Raw genomic sequence first — 19,244 nt, 5'->3', positions numbered from 1 at the left:
GTACCCCTGGCTGCACAGGCTCTCGCCACGCGCCCCTGAGGAAGCCTCGTGGCGACACGCGGGTGGGTGCGCTGGAGCGTGGGTACAGAGTGGCAGCGGGCCCCCGGCGAGTACCTTGTCGGGGTCGTCGTCTTGTCGAGTCCAGAAGCTTGTCGCTCACCGGACCTTGCCGGGACATGCGGTGCATCGCGGCAAGTTTCTTGAAGTGCCGTGGTTGGCCTTCCCGGCAAGCTCCTCTTGCCGGGGCCTTGTCTCTTCCCAGCAAGATCCTCTTGCCGGGGCCTTGTCTCTTCATCTTGAATGATTTGTTCTTGGATGGCTCCAAAGGAACCCACGGAGGACTCTGGCGGTCGTCCGGCAAGCCTTGCCGCGCGGCGCTGCAACTGCCCGTGCACAAGTTCGGGATACTAGGGTACCCCTACTCTAGTACACCGACAGGAGCCCCCGGGCCTGGGCCACACACGGTGTCGAGCGCTGTTGGGCCAGGCCCAAAACAGGGCACGGGCACGCGCGGAGCCTGGGTTATGCCGAATCTAACTCCGTATCTACCGCGCCCCCCGTAACGGCACGCGTCAATCGCGGAGCCGTGGGAGAGATCGTGGGTGGTTGTTTATTTGGAAGGCCGAAATGTCCGCCCCGTCCCTCTTTATAAGCAGGGGAAACAGGGGCATTTCCCCCACCTTCGCCCTTCGCTGCTGCAATCTCAGAAATCTCCGCCGCCCTCCTCCGCTTGCAGAGTTGAAAGAGGGCAGCGCTCCGCCCCCGTCGCTGCCGCCACCACCAGCGCCGTCGATCTCCCCCACCGCCTCCGCCATGCCTCCGAAGCCCGAGAAGGGGAAGGCCACGAAGGCCGCGGCCGCGAAAGCTGTGAAGTCGACCGAAGCGCAGCGGCTTGAGGCGCTGCGGAAGGAGCGGGCCACTTTCCCCCCCGAGCTCTCCGCGAAGGAGCTGAGGGAGTGGTACTATCTCTTCTGGTCGATGGAGACGCGGGCGCATCCGCGCACGAAGGTACTCTCCGCCATCGCCTCGCAAGCAGCTCCAGTTGGCGGATATCCTTTCTTCGCCGTGTTCTTCTACTGCGGGCTCTGCCCGCCATTCTCTGATTTCTTTTGTGACGTCATGAACACCTATGGACTCCACCTCCTTGACTTCACCCCCAACGCCGTTCTGACCATGACAGTTTTCGCCCATCTATGCGGAAACTTTGTCGGAGTCCACCCGAACGTAGCGCTCTTCCGCCATTTCTTTATGCCTCGTGTCGAGAGAGGGGAACCTCTTGCCGGCGGGATCGCCTGGATCTCGCGGGCCGACAAGAAGGAGACCTATCTGGAGGGGGAGCTCCGCAGCAAGTGGGACGAGTGGAGAGCAGATTGGTGCTGGGTTGTAGAAGAGAGCCCGCAGCCGTTCACCGCCCTGCGCCAAGCCCCAGCAGTGCGTGGCAATGACTGGAGCGCTCTGTCCGTGGACGATGACAAGCTGAAGATCGCCACCACTCGGATCTTGCGTCTCAGGCTTGCCGGGCTGACTGTAGGAGCTGTCGGCGCAGATTTCCTTCGCCGGCGCATCGCCCCTCTACAGGCGAGGGGGAGACCCGCCTGGGAATTCGGAGGCCCGGCAGATATCATGAGGTTGCGCCCAGGCCTCAACTTCAATTTCACCGTCATAGAGTTGGACGGGATACTCAAGGAGATATTCAAGCATGACCCACAGCATCCCGAGTGGTTCAGGTTGCCGGCAGGCGTCGTTCCTCTGTGCAACAACTCCTCGCGCGACCGCATCTGCGCCATGATGCCATTGTGTGATTCGCACGGGATCGCTCCAACTTGGCAAGAGCCTGCCGGAGACGTTGTGCAGCAGTTCTTCGACAGCCTAGTGGAAGTAGCGGTCAATGCTGACGACAAGAAACTCCTCACCCGCGACACCACCGATCAAGAGATGGAACGCATCGCCACCAGGGCAGAAGAGGCGGCGGCAGCCGCAACAGCGGGTGAATTTGGGTTCACGGTGGAGGAAGCGGACGCGGCATCGGCGATGAGTCTTGCTGAGCGGGAGTGGCCCGAAGACGAAGAAGAGCTTGCCGCGCCCGACGCCGAGTTGAGCGACCCCGCCGAGGGTGCGAGCGGCCCACCATCTCCGGGGAGCTTGCCGGGAACAGGGCCCGGAACGCAGCCCCCAGTGCAGCCAAGAAGGCGCCTCCGCAGGATCGGGGACGCAGTAGGGCGGCAAGCTGGTCAACAGCCGCAGCGCCGCGCGACGCGCTCCGCCGCGGCAAGTATGGTTGCCGCGGGCCCTCCCGCCGCAGTGGCAACTGGGGCGGGGTCATCTCGGGCTGGCGCTGCAGTCCCCGCCAAGCGGCCAAGGGATCCCACTCCTCCACCTCGTCGCGCCGGAGGTGGGCCGAACTTCGACCTCTCCGCGCTCAGCTCCGACGAGGAAGAGGAAGAAGAGTAAGATTCCCTTGTTGTTCTTGTAGTTCTTCAACTTGCCATTCCTGTCTTGCATCTAATCTGACCCACCCTGGACTCTCCCTTTTCAGGACTCTGGCCTAGAGGGCGGCGAAGAGGGCCAAGGCTCAGGTGGTGATCATCGAGGACGAGCCCACTGCGACGACAGGAGGCGCGCCCGAGACCACCTTGCCGGATCCGGCCATCACTTCGCAGAGCAGCCTCCAGCGCAGCCCCCAGCGCAAGCATATGGTTTACTTTCTGCTTCTGGGTGCGCGTGGTTGCTCTTTTCCTTTGTTGACTTCTGATCACTGGTTTGTTTGTGCAGGAGCAGAACAACTTCATCAGGAGGGCGTGGTGATCACATCCGACTCGTCGTCTGCTTCGACTATGCCGCCAAGGGCGGACTCCCCGGCAAGGGAGCGTTCTCCGGTAAGGGAGGAGCCTCCGGCAAGGGAGGAGTCTCCGGCAAGGGACAACGCTAACGATCCGCCGGTGGTGGAGTTTATGACAGCGGATCCCAGCACAGGTAATCCTTCCTGCCCGAAACTTTCTTTGTATTCTTCTGCTGATTTTTCTTCTTGAGTGCTTGTTTGACTTCTCATTCTTCTCCGGTCGTCAGGTCCACCCTCCGCGGATCCGATGGAGACTGAGGCGGGCGGAGGAGAGGACACGCGCGGCAACACTGATGATGCCGCGGCCTCCGAAGATGGAGCTGGTGCCGATGTGCCTGCCGGTGAAGAGGCCGCCAAGGCTGCCGCCGAGGAAGCTGGCGGGGGATCTGGCGATCGCACTGACGGCCCTGAGGCCACAGGAGCGTCAGGTGCTGCACCGACCGCCGATCCCTCCGCCGCTGCCACAGCGTCAGGCTCCGAGGAGCCCCAGCCCAACGCCTATCTGAAGGCTGGCGAGGGCATCTTCATCAAGCTCCCTTGGGCGTCAAGCTCCAAGGCGCCGGTGGAAGGAGAAGTTTTGGATGGGGAGGTGCTCGCCTCCGCCGAGTTGTCGATCGTTGACGCGCCGGGAAGCAGCAGTGACGAGCCCGAGGAGGAGCGGCTGCTGCGGAGGCTGCTGGCGCTCTATCGCGCCCGTCAAGTCAAGTTGGAGTCCCGGGAAGCGCTCGTCGCGAAAGCGAGCGTGGATATAGAGAAATGCGCGGAGGAGCTCCGGGGTTTTCGCCAGGAAGCTCTCCGGGCCTTGGCGGAGGAGCGGGAGCAGCTTGCTGAAGAGCGGAAGGCCTTCCTCCTCGAGAAGGCCGAAGCTGAAGAGCAGCAGCGGCTCACCGGCGAGAAGTTGTATGCGCGAGAAGGCGAGCTGGCTCAGCAGAAAGTGAACCTCGACAGCCATGAGGAGGAGCTTGCCGCGCGCGAACAGGCACTTGGCGGGTCGCTCCAAGAGGCAAAGGATGCGGCTGCGGCTGCCGAGACCGCCAAGAAGGAATTGGAAGTAAAGGTGGCGCAGCTGGAGGCTGATCTGAAGGTGGGTGGCGAAGAGCTTGCCGTGCTCAAGCTGGAGCGCGAGAAGGACGCCCTTGCCCACGGTGAGCTGCAGGGCCAACTCTCCGAGAAGGGCAAAGAGCTGCGCGCCGCCAAGAATTCCAATGCTGATCTGGAGCTGAAGCTGGCCACCCTGACGGAGACGTTGGACGGCGCCAAGAAACGGGAGGCGGACTTGAAGAAGGACATCAAGGCCAACGAGGCGCTGCTAGCGAGGGCCGCCGAAACCCAGAATCTTCTCAGAGATACTGTGGCGCTCTGGACGGAGGGCCTCGTGAACATTGCTGCAGTCATCGAAGAGGAGCTGGTGCAATTGGGGGTGGAAGGCTTCGGGTACTCCTCCGACGAGAACCTCCAACCCAGCGCCAAGCTCACTCTGTTCTTCAAAGGCGTGGCGGCGGCGCTCCAGCAACTCCGGGAACGGATCCCAAAGTAGTTGGCCGACGAGTCACGCTCGATTTGTGCCAGAGTTCTGGAGAAGGTGCTGGTGAAGGTGGCCTTCCGCAATCCGGGCCTCAACCTCACCAACGTCCTCAAGAGGCTGCCGGCGGACGCTGATCTTGACGCACTTAAGGCCCTCGTCGCACCCGTTGTGGACAGGGTGAACGAGGTCAAAAGGGTTGACGGCGGTCGCGTAGATTAGGCCGTCCATTTTCTTCTTTTCTTGTCGCTGCCAGTCATGTCATGGGAACACTTTATTAGAGGCGCGACAAGTTATTTTTGTAATATAACTCTATCTTAGGCAAAAAATTGCTGTGTTACTTCCTTTACTCGACTCTTGGCTTTGTATGGTTCTGCCCTACGCTTTCTAGGGAAACTTGCCGGTGCAGGCACCCTTGCCGTGAGCGCCGAGTGCGGAACTTCAGCAGCCTGCTGGCGGGGTCGCTACCGACAAGCGACCTTGTCACAACTAGTTGCAGCTCACTTAAGTTGTTGAGCGGACTCGAAACAAAGTAAGGGCGCAGATAGCTACGAGTTGGTTCCTCCGCGCACAGGTTTTCCATACAAAGCACGGTCGTTCAAGGAAAATAACTCAAAAACTTAAAAAATTGATTGCTCAAACTTTAGCAACTTAGCTTTTCTGTCGTCTGCTTCCCGGCAAGGAGAAACTTTCTTGAACGGCCTGGTCCACACCATTATCTTCTCCTTCCCCCCCGGTAAACCTTGTGGGCGAGGGAACCTTCCTTCTTTTGAAAAAGAAACAGAGAAATAAAGTAATGATATGGAGCCTTGGGCTCGTTACCGCTTACCATCCACCGGCCAAAGATGGACAGCCTGCTGGGCACTGGTACTACTGCTACTCCCTCTGTTCCAAAATAAATGACTCAACTTTGTACTAAAGTTAGTACAAAGTTGAGTCATCTATTTTGGAACGAAGGGAGTAGTTACTACGCGATGGCCCCGACAAGCCAACCCATTCTTCAATTATTCCGATCAAGTGGGAAGCGCCATCCAAATTAGCCGAGCTCGCACACTACTGCCGCGTCAGCTCTTGCGGGGAAGACGAGCCGCGCCGGAGTGACGTCGTACGGCTTCCCGTTCCCCTCTCGGTTTCCCGACGCCTCTCTTGGCTCACCCGCCCGCCCGCCGCCGCCCTGCCACTTCCTCCGCGCGTGAAAGCCCACCGCCTATTCCCCTTCCCTTCGCTCTCCGACGCCGGGCGCCACCCCGGCGGATCGAGCGGGCGGGCGGTTAGTTAGTTGGCATCGCTGTTGCTTGCTTCTTCTACCGTTTGGCGCAGGGAGGAGGAGCGTGGGGGTAACATCGCTGTCCCACTCCCACCCGGGTGCTGCCCCCTCCTGTTCCCTTCTCACTCACTGCGTGTGCTTATCCGCGCCGGGCGAATCCAATCCCCCACTCTCCCCCGTCCTTCTCCAGAAAGTCGCGGCTTTCCCCCCGCCCCCTCATGATTCCCGTCGATTCCTCCTCCGCCCATTTGCCCCTCCGCGTCGCAGAATCCCCCGCGCCACCGCTGCTGACCGTCGCGCGGTAGGGGGAGGGGCAGGAGCGAGGAGCCTAGCTCGGGGGTGGTCGTGGTGGCGACCGGCGGCGAGATGTCGTCGTCGCGGTCCAACAACCGGCCGGCGTGCTCGCGGGGGAGCTCGGCGCGCTCCAAGCACAGCGAGCGGGTGGTGGCGCAGACGCCCGTGGACGCGCGCCTGCACGCCGAGTTCGAGGGCTCGCAGCGCCACTTCGACTATTCCTCCTCGGTCAGCGCGCTCAACCGCTCCGGGGCCAGCACCAGCTCCGCCGTCTCCGCCTACCTCCAGAACATGCAGCGGGGCCGCTACATCCAGCCCTTCGGCTGCCTGCTCGCGATCCACCCGGAGTCCTTCGCGCTGCTCGCCTACAGCGAGAACGCCGCCGAGATACTCGACCTCACGCCGCACGCCGTGCCCACCATCGACCAGCGCGACGCGCTCGCCGTCGGCGCCGACGTGCGCACGCTCTTTCGCTCCCAGAGCGCCGTCGCCCTGCACAAGGCCGCCGTCTTCGGGGAGGTCAACCTGCTCAACCCAATCCTCGTCCACGCCAGGACCTCCGGGAAGCCCTTCTACGCCATCTTGCACCGCATCGACGTCGGCCTCGTCATCGACCTCGAACCGGTCAACCCCGCCGACGTGCCCGTCACCGCCGCCGGCGCGCTCAAGTCGTACAAGCTCGCCGCCAAGGCCATCTCCAGGCTGCAGTCCCTGCCCAGTGGCAACCTCTCCCTGCTCTGCGATGTGCTGGTCCGGGAGGTAAGCGAGCTCACTGGCTATGACAGGGTGATGGCATACAAGTTCCATGAGGACGAGCATGGTGAGGTCATTGCCGAGTGCAGGAGGTCTGATTTGGAGCCGTATCTTGGCCTGCACTACCCGGCAACTGACATCCCACAAGCATCCAGGTTTCTGTTTATGAAGAACAAAGTGCGGATGATATGTGATTGTGCTGCAAGTCCTGTGAAGCTCATTCAGGATGACAACCTGTCACAGCCTATCAGCCTCTGTGGCTCGACCATGAGAGCACCCCATGGTTGCCATGCCCAGTACATGGCCAACATGGGCTCCATCGCGTCGCTGGTGATGTCGATCACTATAAACGAGGACGACGATGAGGATGGAGACACTGGGAGTGACCAGCAGCCGAAAGGCAGGAAGCTGTGGGGGCTGGTGGTTTGCCATCACACGAGCCCGAGGTTCGTCCCCTTCCCTCTCAGGTATGCTTGCGAATTTCTCTTGCAAGTGTTCGGCATACAGCTCAACAAGGAGGTGGAACTTGCTTCTCAGGCAAAGGAGAGGCACATCCTCCGCACGCAGACGCTTCTGTGTGATATGCTCCTCAGGGATGCTCCTGTTGGGATATTTACCCAGTCTCCCAATGTAATGGATCTGGTGAAATGCGATGGTGCAGCATTGTGTTACCAAAACCAGATTATGGTGCTGGGATCAACACCCTCTGAAGGAGAGATAAAGAAGATTGTCGCGTGGCTGCTGGAGTGCCATGATGGCTCTACTGGGCTAAGTACGGACAGCTTATTGGAAGCAGGATATCCTGGTGCGTCTGCGCTCGGTGAGGTTGTCTGTGGCATGGCAGCTATAAAGATCTCTTCCAAAGGATTTATCTTCTGGTTCCGGTCGCACACAGCAAAGGAGATCAAGTGGGGTGGAGCTAAGCATGAACCAGGTGATGCAGATGACAATGGCAGGAGGATGCATCCACGTTCTTCGTTCAGGGCCTTCTTGGAGGTAGTTAAATGGAGGAGTGTTCCTTGGGAGGATGTTGAAATGGACGCAATCCATTCTCTCCAGCTAATATTGCGTGGCTCCCTGCAAGATGAAGATGCTAACGACAACAATGCAAGGTCAATTGTTGAAGCTCCATCTGATGACATCAAGAAGATACAGGGGCTACTTGAACTGAAAATTGTGACAAATGAGATGGTGCGCCTAATTGAGACAGCAACTGCTCCTATATTGGCTGTCGACATCGTTGGTAACATAAGCGGATGGAATAATAAAGTTGCAGAAATTACTGGATTACCCACCACGGAAGCCATAGGGATGCTTCTGGTAGATCTCGTGGAGGGTGATTCTGTTGAAGTGGTTAAGCAAATGTTGAACTCAGCTCTGCAAGGTTGTCACTATGTCTTGAATCTGGTCCTTTTATGCTTTCCAGCTTAGTTATAACATGTACATCATTTTTTGGTGACACATCTGTGTTTCATTTCTCCTTTATATTTCAGGAACCGAAGAGCAGAATTTGGAAATCAAGCTTAAAACAATGCATCAACAGGAAAGTAAGGGCCCTGTAGTCTTGATGGTTAACGCCTGTTGTAGTCGTGACCTTTCAGACAAAGTTGTTGGGGTATGTTTCGTAGCACAAGATTTGACAGGGCACAAGATGGTTATGGATAAGTATACCCGGATACAGGGTGACTATGTTGCAATAGTAAAGAACCCCAATGAGCTCATACCCCCTATATTTATGATCAATGATCTTGGTTCTTGCTTAGAATGGAATGAAGCTATGCAAAAGATTACTGGTATAAAGAGGGAAGATGCAATAGATAAGTTGCTAATCGGGGAGCTTTTCACTCTTCATGATTATGGATGCAGGGTAAAAGATCAAGTTACTCTAACCAAACTTAGCATACTGATGAACACGGTGATCTCTGGTCAAGAACCCGAGAAGCTTGCTTTTGGTTTCTTCAACACAGATGGCAAGTACATGGAATCACTGCTGACAGCAAACAAGAGGACAGATGCTGAGGGTAAGATCACCGGCGCTCTTTGCTTTTTGCATGTGGCCAGCCCCGAGCTTCAGCATGCTCTTCAGGTGCAGAAAATGTCTGAACAAGCTGCTACACACAGCTTTAAGGAATTGACATATATTCGTCAAGAATTAAAGAACCCACTCAATGGCATGCAATTTACCCGTAAGTTGTTGGAACCGTCTGACTTGACAGAGGAGCAGAGGCAACTTTTTGCATCAAATGTTCTCTGCCAAGAACAGTTGAAAAAGATTTTACATGACAATGATCTAGAAGGCATTGAACAGTGGTAAGTGCTATTTTTTCAGCATCGTCTAAAAGCTGATAAGCTATTTTTTTTCACTAACCCCAGTAAATTGTGTCTGTGCTGATGCAGAACTGAAACTACTAATATCTCATGTTCTTTTCCCTATCAATTGCATTTAATCTATGGAGTACACATGATATGCACTACTGGTTGCAAATTCTTAGACATGAGAACTTCCACCATTAACAAAATGCTTATAGTGCTAGAAAATCAATTCACACAACAGTTTAGCATGCCTTTTCCATTTACTTCTACATATGATAGAAAAATGATAGATTAAATATTAATTAATACTTTTTTTACAGCTACATGGAGATGAACACGGTGGAATTCAACCTTGAAGAAGCTCTGAATACGGTCCTAATGCAAGGCATGTCTGTGAGCAAGGAAAAACAAATTTCTCTTGATCGTGATTGGCCTGTAGAAGTATCATCAATGTACTTATATGGGGATAACTTAAGGCTTCAGCAAGTCCTAGCAGACTACTTGGCATGCACGCTTCAATTTACTCGGCCAGCTGAAGGGCCTATTGTACTCCAGGTCATTCCCAAGAAGGAACACATTGGTTCTGGCATGCAGATTGCTCATCTAGAATTCAGGTTAGCCCCTCCCACTTCTGTCCCTCCGCGCATGCCATAAATTGAACTAACTATATATATCAGAAGAACACATAGGGAACATGAGACACTTACTTTACGTGTACAGCATAAATATTTTTGGGATGGCGACTGTGCAAGTCCGGAGCCATCCGGGTCAGATAAAAATTATAGTGGTCAGCTTGTAAGTGACAGGAGGTTGCCCTTGCTCTTCTTTGGTAGTGTTTAGATTGCCTGATGAGTTTTCTGGGATGCAATGTCACTTAACTGAAAACAATCTGAAAGCGGTTTGCTGGATAGGCCAAATCTCCTTGAAAATAACAGCTGTTTAACCCATGAATCCATGCAGACTTGTCCACCCAGCACCAGGCGTCCCGGAGGCACTGATACAGGAGATGTTCCGCCACGGCCCAGGGGTATCCCGAGAAGGCCTCGGCCTGCACATAAGCCAGAAGCTGGTGAAGACGATGAGCGGCACGGTACAGTACCTCCGAGAAGCGGAGAGCTCGTCGTTCATCGTTCTGGTAGAGTTCCCGGTGGCGCAGCTCAATAGCAAGAGGTCCAGGCCTTCGACGAGCAAGAGTAACTTCTGAATCCCGACGACGGGTGTCCTCGAGGTGTGAACCAGGGCTATTGATTGGGTTGCGCAAAGAGCAAGCCCTTTGGGAGAGCCTAGCTGATGTATCATATGTGTAGCTGGGAACATGGGTTGTTCCCATCTTTGATGGTTGAGGAGGAGCTTAGCTAGCTTAGCTGTTGTTAGGTTTTTAGTGTAATTTTAACACGGCAACTCTACGAGTGCGCGATGAAATAAAATTAAAATATGTGCTTGTGTTCTTCGATCAATTCTCAGGTGGTTGCGAATTCAGACGTTCAGTCTGATTTGAGATTCTTGTTCTTCTGTATTTTCAGATACTGCAGTGCAGTTTGCAGAGTATACTACACTTGTGTGAAGAAAAAAAAAAATAAACCATGCGTTTTAAACAGGCCTTGTAGCAGAGGAGGCTTTCACAAAGCCCATTAGACACTAGCCGTTGCTGGACCAGTTGTGACTTGTGACGGCGCTCTCCTGCTCTCCGAGCGACCGGTCATGGCGGGGAGTGGGAAGAGGAGGCGCGCGACGGTGCTCGACGACGATGAGCGGCGGGGGCGGCTGAGGCTGGAGGAGGCGGCCCTGCTCCTCCACAAGATCAAAGGTGCGAATCCCCTTCCCTCTCCTCGATCGACTGTAAACCCTCGTAATCCCCTTCGAATTGGGGTTGCAATCGGAGTTAACGCGGGTTTGCGCCGCCGCGCGCGTGGGCTGTCGGCGCAGGGCTGGTGGGCTGGGTGGTCGCGGAGGTCAGCGCCGGCCGATCCCCTTCCCTGGCTCTCCACCGCTACCAGAACTACTGCGCCTGCGCCTCCGCCGCCGCCGCCGCCGCGTCCCTGTCCACATGGTTTGGCTCCCCCTCCCTCTCTCGCCTTCAAATCTCTGCACACCAAACCTGTCAGATCCTTACCGGTGTGCGCGCGTCCGCGGGGTGCGGGCGCGCGTGCAGCGCCTGCAGCTACGACGCCCCCGTCGGCACGGACGTCCTCTCCCTCCTCCGCAAGGAATTCCACGCCTCCCGACTCAGTACGGACTCGCGTAGACCAAACTGGCTCGATTCTCATCAATCTCTCGTTGTTACTGGTCATGCTAATCAGTTTGGGATGCGTCGTTGATGTGCAGATGTGCTTCTCAGGGTCCTGCTCGTGGTGCAGCAACTCCTGCAGGAGAATAAGCACTGCTCCAAGAGGGACATCTACTACATGTACCCCTCCATGTTCGTAGGTCTGTGCTGGTCTGCGGTTGCCATGTCTGATCCATCTATGCGTAGTGTGAGTTTCAGGTGTTCTCTTTCTTTGCTGTGTGAGTGACAATTACAAGTCTCACTGCAGAACAAGCGATTGTTGATCGTGCCATCAATGATATCTGCATACTCTTCAAGTGCAGCCGGCATAATCTCAACGTGGTATGTGCTACCGCTTGTCTGCCATCTTTGCAGAAGCTTCAGTTATGTGTTTAGAAGTCATTTGTGCATTGGAGAATAAGCCTCTGGCTGTTATTAGATTATATATGGAGTACAATGTGCCGCACTGCGACTTGTTACTCCCTGGTTGTTCCTCCATTATGGTGTACCACTGTCATATGTGATGTAGGATTATTTTCTTAATCTGTCTTTTGTGATGCATTATTTCTTGAGGTCTTCATTTCTCCATGAATCGCTAGGAACTGTTTTCATTAGTTCTCTCAGTGATTTCTGCTGTATTTATTTCACCGCCTTTTCACTTCTCTTTTAATAACCACCTGCAATTTCTGCTCACTTGGCTGCTTGCAGGTTCCTGTGGCAAAAGGGTATGGATTCTTATTGAGTTGTGAGTGTTTGATTTTGATAACATGTTTAATCCTTCTATCTTGTCCCATGCCGTTACTTAACTAATCAGCATTTTTGTTCCTTCATCCTCCCTACCACTTGTCTTGCTTTACTTAAAACATGATCTGGCTAAGCAGTGTGATGCTGCGCTTTTAGCAGACATTTAGAGCATCATAATCTCCTGTGTCCATACGATGGTCTTAGTTATTTCTGAACATTTTCCCGCTATGTACTCGTCAATATCTTTATTGTTCCAGTTTGGTGATGGGCTGGATAAGATTTGTGGAGGGTGAAAAGAAAGTGTATTGTATAACAAACGTCAATGCTGTAAGCTTCTATGATTCTATCGAAATCTATCTAATTACTCAATATGATCTGTTTGTACTATGCATTAATTTGGCTAGCCTTTTTCCTTCTTCAAATGCAGGCTTTCCCCATTCCAGTTAGCATTGAGGCAATCAAAGGTTGTTTAACAATTTGAAAACTCATAATAATCTTTGCCATTCATAGACTTTTATTATTTCATATCTGTTTCCTTAGGAAAATCAGTTTTAACATCTCTTAGCAAGTCAATGTTCAGTTTAAATTTGTAATAGATAGTGATTGATGTATCAGAAAGTGGGATTTCGACAAAGCACCAAATTTTGGACATCATGTGAAAGAGTAATGAGAATTCATCTTTATTTTTTGTCTCAAACATATATGGAGAGGAGTATCCTTGTTATTCCACAAACTATATGGCATAGGTTTGCTGTCTTTTTATACATACACTATATTTCTTTCATATTCTCAATTACTATGCAGTAAACTTAAGCTGTCTAAGTTTTTTCTTGCAGATGTTGTTAGTGTTGCTCACTACATCCTTGTTGTTGAGAAGGAGGCAGGTGTGAGGATTAAAGACCCCCTATCTGCATATGATTTTTCTATTCCTTGCAGTCTTCCTGCAGTTTGATTCTGTATGCCATTTGCAGTGTTCCAGCGTTTGGCCAATGACAAGTTCTGCGAAAAGAATCGCTGCATTGTTATTACAGTAACTGCTAACGCTGCATCTAGTGTTATACTGCCATTATTTTTCACATAGCATGTTTGATGGTTTTCTTCTGTTTACTCAGGGAAGAGGCTACCCAGATATTCCAACAAGAAGGCATGTGCTCTTTCGTATATTTGTTTCTCCTGTATATTAAAACTGAATTGCTATTTGAAACGTACATTCCTTGTAATGTTGCAGATTCTTGCGCTACCTTGTCGAACAGCTGCACTTGCCTGCTTATTGCTTAGTGGATTCAGATCCGTATGGTTTTGATATTCTGGCTACCTATAAATTTGGTTCCATGGTAGGGCCAACATATCTATCTAATATCTAGTTATTTATTGAAGTCCTAATAGCATCAAAGGCAGTGTAAATTTATCAGTGCAATTTCAATTTTTTTGTTAAGCCAAGTGAAATGTGATTTTGTACATTTATTCAAAATTTAGTCCCATTTTGTTTATATGTTTCGAGTGTTAACTGACAAACACTTCCTGCTCCCTTGTCCAATTCTCATTCTATTTAAGCAATTGGCATATGATGCAAATGTTCTGCGTGTGCCTGAGATACGATGGCTTGGGGTCTTCACATCTGACTTTGAGGAGTATTGTCTTCCAGACTGCTGTCAGCTTCAATTGTCATCTGAAGGTCACTAAATTGGAGGGATATAAATTTCATTTCTACTTATCTTGGAACTTGATTTGTTGTTTAATATCAAATGACATGCATCCTGCTTCAGATAGGAGGAAGCTTGAAGGAATTCTAATCAGATGTTACTTGCACAAGGAAGCCCCAGAATGGAGGTAAAGGAACAGGAAGTTGTATTTCCTATTACACGTATTCCAATAACTTTATGGCTATGATGTGGGTTGCAAGAATAGTTAGTGCATCTAGAATTAAATAGAAGTTCTCACAATATCTTTCTTACAAAATGGCAAATGCAACAGTTAAACTCAGTGATGTAAGTGAAATCTTCTTCCAAGCACAATGATCAATCCTATTATTTAGCCCCTGTATTCCAAGCACTTCAGGGATATGATGTGGGTTGCAAATAATAATAGTTCAAGTCCAACTACAAGAATTTGTTATTTGATTTGTTTAATCAACTAGTAGTTAAATAGAGCTTTTCATATTTTCTTCTTACAAAATGCCAAATGCAACAACAAAATTCACTGATACGAGTGAAACCTTCTTCCAGTACACAGTCTTATGATTTTATCCCGTGTCCGTAATATGTAAGTGCTTTCAGCATCAGTTCCTTAGTTTCAAAAACTCCATATCTGCGCCACCTTGTCGACTCTAACAGCAGTAGGTGCTCCATTGTTCCAAAAGGTCTATGACTGCTTTCACCTGGTCAGTTCTAATGTCAACGGGTTTGTGTTTAAAATTAGAATCATTTATGTAGTTAATAGCCGGTTCTTTTTCCTGAAGATTTTTCCTCCTGAAATATTCACGACTATATAATCCTTGGCAGGTTGAAGTTGGAAGCCATGCTGGAAATGGGTGTCAAGTTTGAGATTGAAGCATTGTCAGCAAGTTCCATTTCGTTTCTGTCGCAAGAGTACATCCCCCAACAGATCAGGCTAGGGAGGTATATATAGGATTGCATAGACCTGTATCTATGCAGAATTGTGCTAGGCTAAGAGTCTCCTTTTGTTTTGGTTACACCACTTGTAGTTGCTTGTCTGATCATACGTCAAACAATCACCTTGGTATTCACAACAAGAGTTTGACTGCAATTGCTGTATACCTTCCATTACTGCATTGCTACTCATAATGCTTCTTGTGGTGCGTAGATTAGTTTGGGTTTATTGTGTTATTAATGTGTAAAGGCAACCTGTTAGAAGTGAATGCCTGAATAGAAACTCTGGATGTCCTCTTAGTTCTACCAGGTCACCATCTCATGGAAGCAAATTCATATTTACCTGAGATCTCAGCCTCCACTTGCCGAGCATCATTAGATAGGTTGTTGCTTGCCTTGCAATTCTGGAGCCAGGAGAAACAAATCCAAGAAATACATCTACACAGGCTACCATATTGGAAGCTGGAAATATTTCATGGCTGGAAAATAGTTTAACAGACTTCATGTACACAGGTACTTAAGCTTAGCGAAGCATCACCAAATACTTCTTTCTTACACATGTCCAGGTGCATATGAGCAGATCCATTGTGTTAAATACATGTAGGAGCTCAACGAGGTCGTATCTTTTAACACTTTACTAGATTACAGAATTAATTAACAGCATTAACCGACTATTCAACCAAAGTATTTAAGCTGTAGAATTAGGTACAAGCCCATATGTTCGTCACTGACCGGATTGTGCCTGAGTAAGGTCATATGTGGAGAGCGTGCCGGACTGGTCAACGTCGAGTTTGTCAAACTCCTCTAGAAAAGAAGATATGTCCTCTTGGCTGATCTTCCCCAGTTCTTTGAGCTTGTACACGACAAATTCAGCAGCACTGCACATATCAAAGTTCACAAAATCAACATCAATTGCTCATTACCTGCAAAATCTCAAGGGATATGATGGAGGGAAGAATACTGAAAACGCATTATGTGCTTACCCCACTTTTCGATCACTATCCAGATCAGCCGCTTCAAGATCCATGGTTGTTACTCTCCGTGTGAGAACCCATTTGGCCAGCATTTTCTGCCGCCGCTCGGTGTAGATCTCAGCAAGGTACATGAAGAACAGCGCCAGAATTATGGTGCTTGTAATTATCCAAAATACCGCGAAAGTGCGCCCCAATTGGGACGAGAAGCTTTTATCCCCATAACCCAGGGTAGTGATTGTGGCACAGACACAATAAAAGGAGTCAACAAGGCTCAACTTCTCAACCTTCCAGAGAAAAACAGTCCCCACAACAATGGCCGTCACAAGAAGCAGAGCGACTGTGTAGAATTTGTACTTTGTCTTGTTTGTCTCAATTTGCCTGAGCATTTTGGCCTCGCCACACTTCATATTCATGTGCAGTGCCTTGAAGAACAACACCTCCTGCTTCTCGACGAGGTAATCTGCTGACTTGCTCACGAAGAGAGCAATGATCGCCATGCCCGTGAAGACGAAAACACAGGCGAGCAGCTTCGTCGTGTCTGTGTTAGGAACAAGGTCTCCATAGCCAACCGATGTCATCGTGACAATGCAGAAGTACAGTGCGTCAAGCACTCTGTTGGTTCTCTTGCCAGATAACTGATCCATGACAAGGTAAAAGACGACGACGCCCGCTAGCAGGTAGAGAAATAGGAGGAACCCTACTAGTCTGAAGCTCGGCCGCACCACGCTGAACAACTCCTTGGCTGGAAGCGACGAGCCATTTTCTTGTGGTTTTTCATCGGTCTCTGATCTGGGAGCCGACCTGCATCTCCGGAACCGCTTGGCTCCTTGCGACGGCTTTCTTTGGAGCACATTGGCATCGGGGTTATCAGATAGCAATGCTCGCTGAATACTGTTGTCAGACATTGGCTTATGCTGGATTTGTTGTGAATTGACGTCGCAATTGAAACCCTATGATTCAGAGAATGGCACACGTTACAGTATGGTTTTACAGATATGCGAGGAAGAAGTTTAGAAGCCATTAAATATCAGGTAAAGAATAAGGCAAGACGGTGGATATGCACTGAATTGCATGAACCACCGGGAAACTTTATTCCTCTCAGCTTGTGTGAATTATACGTGTCCTAGCTGACACGGGAATTTCCCACCACCATCACTCAAAGCATCAAATTATTCGACTGCATGTCAACGAGAGGCAGGCAAAATAAATTTGGTCAAATTTAAGGACCAATTCCTTGGCTGTTGTATTGAATTCCTGATCTTTTTGACTTTCTAGGCATTTAGGCACAGAATTCTTCTCTTATCTAACACTCCTACTCCTATAAAAAATAAGGGCCAATTCCTGTTACCTATTCTGTCGCTTTCTTTGTGGACAAAGTCGCACTGCTACTGGTTCAGATCGGATCTCTACAGCTAGGTTAATCTGCAACCCAGGGATGAAACCGAGAAGCAAAGTGGTGGAGATGAGATGGGTCGTGAAGAGCAAAGTGAGACGAGCAGGGGAAGCATTCCCCTCTGCTATTAGCATACAGCAGGACCATCTACTCCTACTCGTGATGCAGCTACAGAATTCGAAAGGCAACTGTGGCAGCTCCGGGCATTCGCACGAAGCAAGCAAAGAGCAGAGCACAGCTCAGAAGACAGAGATTATTCATCCCTTACCTCCCTCCGGCCGACGGAAGCTGGGCGACGCTTTTGGGTTTGAGGGGGCCTTCTTCCTCCTCCTCTTCTTCTTCTTCTTCCCTCGAGCTCTCCTGCTCCTCCCACTCCGCGTTGCCTTTTTGTCGGCCCGAGCTGAGGGGCAGAGATGGAGACGCACGCACGCGCCACGCCGGATCTCTACGTGTTGGCGCCGCGTGGGGCTGACGGCCCCACCGGCCCACCCTGCCGGCGCAAGTTGGAACCCTTCGCCGCTTTTTGACCTTCCGACCCCGGAGGGGGCGCGAATAGACGTGGCAGGCCCAGGTTGGTTGGCCGAACCGCCGGTGCACGCAGGCAAAATTCTGCAGAGCTGATCAAGATCAATCCAAAAAATGTGTCGCCGCAACTTCGCAAGGAGGTGGTGCGGGCGTACAGCACGAACTAGAGAATCGGGATAAGGTGGGGCCCACATGTCACTCTCTCCTCGTGCCCTCCCTGAAAGCTCCAACCTCCGCCTCTCCATCGCTCTCGTGTCGCTGAGCCATCAAGAACGATGTCCCTAGCTTGCAGTTTGCTTTGCAGTGTGGTGTGGGGGAGCATTTAAGGATGCCAATGGTTTGGGTTCGCGGCATGTGTTGTTGCCCTTTGGCAAGGTCGGAATGGTAGGATCTTCAACGCCAAGATATGGACAGCAAGAGCACTTCGCGAGCGTACGGCACAAATTCTGCTGCTATGGAGCAACCGTGCGAGACGCCATCAAGATAGAGTATCGCTGAAAGTGTGGGCACAGAGTTTTTTTTTTTTGACGAAAAGCATTGAGCGTTGCATTTCATTCATATGAAGGAGGTTACAAAGCTCAAGATGAGCAGTTGAGCACACAACTAGCTCATCTTCATCGAGAAAATGAAAGACAACAACAAAAGCAAAAACAACAGCAGCATCAACTTGGCTTCAGGGCCGGTCCAGAGAGTTAGGGGGGCCGGGGCGAAACTAAAACACGGGGCCCTTAACACTGTCGCAAGGTTTCCTTGAAAATATAGAAGGTGGTATTTAATGTCAAGCTTTACTATAAGTATTAGAGTAAATTATAGGTTCAGGTGCCAGAAGATTAGATAGATAGGTGAAGGCAAGTCCATAGATAGTCTGAACAGAAATTTGCATAAAAACGCAAAGTTGAAAAGTATTGTTTAGTTCCTCAAAAGAAAAGTACTGTTTAGTTTCTACAGTAACTAATGTTAATTGTAAGGTTGTTACTCCGAGTATGATTATCTCACAAATTAAGACAGATAAGTAAATAATGAGTGATGTGAAAAACATTCCTTCGTTGGTTCAAATATTAAATCCCTTCATATCATCAAAACTTAAATCAAAGGCAGTCATCATACCTAATTGTGCAAATGAGTAAATAAGACATATTTTTAGCCCGTTGTTGCCGTCAATGTTCAGTTCGTCTGAAAATAGCAGCCTTGATCAGAAACCAGAACCATGTTCTCTGAGATCAGCTACTAGTTGCAACTAATTAGGTCAGGCCCAATAGCATTTTTATGCAGCTAATTAAGGCCTAATCCAGAGCTCGCGGGGGCCCCTCCACTTTGGGGGCCAGGGGCGGCCGCCCCTGCCCCCCATCAGGGTCGGGCCTGAAACCAGAACCACATGAACATGAATATCAACTCTGCATTAAACTACAGAAACAGAAGGTTAGCAATACAAACTCCGTAAGACCTCGGTCGGCCAACAACACTCACCTTCGCAGATAAATGCAATACCAACCCGCTGCTGAACTCTGGCGGGTAGCCGTGTTTGTTGCGATTGAGTCCTCGTATGAGAGCAATCCCCTGATTTATAATCTGCCATGATCTTGATCTGCTCGCGAAGAGAAAAAGCGGCGTGTGCTTCGTGCGTGGAGCCTCGCTCCAGTTTCGGGATTCCGCAGGTCGATGCGTGCGTTACGGCGATGTATCAGACGCTACAGCTACTAGTTGCAACTAATTAGGTCAGCCCCAATAGCATTTTTATGCAGCTA

At 50.8% G+C, this 19,244-nt stretch overlaps 3 protein-coding genes across 6 annotated transcripts; 2 read left to right on the top strand and 1 right to left on the bottom strand.

The window, feature by feature from the left end:
- The first annotated feature begins 5,410 nt into the window (after positions 1–5,410).
- LOC119303173 (phytochrome C) lies at positions 5,411–10,437 on the top strand. Its single transcript, XM_037580266.1, has 4 exons — positions 5,411–8,059; positions 8,169–8,985; positions 9,309–9,602; positions 9,949–10,437. Exons 1-4 carry the CDS (start codon positions 5,995–5,997, stop codon positions 10,190–10,192), a joined length of 3,420 nt encoding a protein of 1,139 aa, XP_037436163.1. The 5' UTR covers positions 5,411–5,994; the 3' UTR covers positions 10,193–10,437.
- Positions 10,438–10,526: 89 nt separating this feature from the next.
- On the top strand, positions 10,527–14,957 carry LOC119303174 (meiotic recombination protein SPO11-1-like). Of its 3 annotated transcripts, none has more exons than XM_037580269.1 (15): positions 10,527–10,795; positions 10,915–11,038; positions 11,150–11,217; positions 11,314–11,415; positions 11,523–11,596; positions 11,963–11,979; positions 12,256–12,325; positions 12,426–12,462; positions 12,835–12,882; positions 12,970–13,028; positions 13,111–13,142; positions 13,227–13,332; positions 13,553–13,673; positions 13,765–13,828; positions 14,500–14,957. In XM_037580269.1, exons 1-15 carry the CDS (start codon positions 10,690–10,692, stop codon positions 14,624–14,626), a joined length of 1,155 nt encoding a protein of 384 aa, XP_037436166.1. In that variant the 5' UTR covers positions 10,527–10,689; the 3' UTR covers positions 14,627–14,957. The 3 variants fall into 3 exon arrangements, with proteins under 3 accessions (XP_037436166.1, XP_037436165.1, XP_037436164.1); XM_037580268.1 differs by having other exon boundaries at positions 11,141–11,217; XM_037580267.1 differs by having other exon boundaries at positions 10,915–11,217.
- Positions 14,958–15,113: 156 nt separating this feature from the next.
- LOC119303175 (two pore potassium channel a-like) lies at positions 15,114–17,468 on the bottom strand. 2 transcript variants are annotated; one of them, XM_037580270.1, is made up of 3 exons: positions 17,243–17,468; positions 15,591–16,531; positions 15,332–15,485 (listed from the first exon to the last, which is right to left on the bottom strand). In XM_037580270.1, exons 2-3 carry the CDS (start codon positions 16,484–16,486, stop codon positions 15,332–15,334), a joined length of 1,050 nt encoding a protein of 349 aa, XP_037436167.1. In that variant the 5' UTR covers positions 16,487–16,531; positions 17,243–17,468. The 2 variants fall into 2 exon arrangements, with proteins under 2 accessions (XP_037436168.1, XP_037436167.1); XM_037580271.1 differs by lacking the exon at positions 17,243–17,468 and having other exon boundaries at positions 15,114–15,485; positions 15,591–16,486.
- Between the last annotated feature and the right edge of the window lie 1,776 nt (positions 17,469–19,244).

Source organism: Triticum dicoccoides, chromosome 5A (assembly GCF_002162155.2).
Source record: "Triticum dicoccoides isolate Atlit2015 ecotype Zavitan chromosome 5A, WEW_v2.0, whole genome shotgun sequence".
NCBI lineage: Eukaryota > Viridiplantae > Streptophyta > Magnoliopsida > Poales > Poaceae > Triticum > Triticum dicoccoides.
The sequence above is the reverse complement of the archived record's forward strand: the minus strand, read 5'-3'. Positions and strand labels throughout refer to the sequence as shown.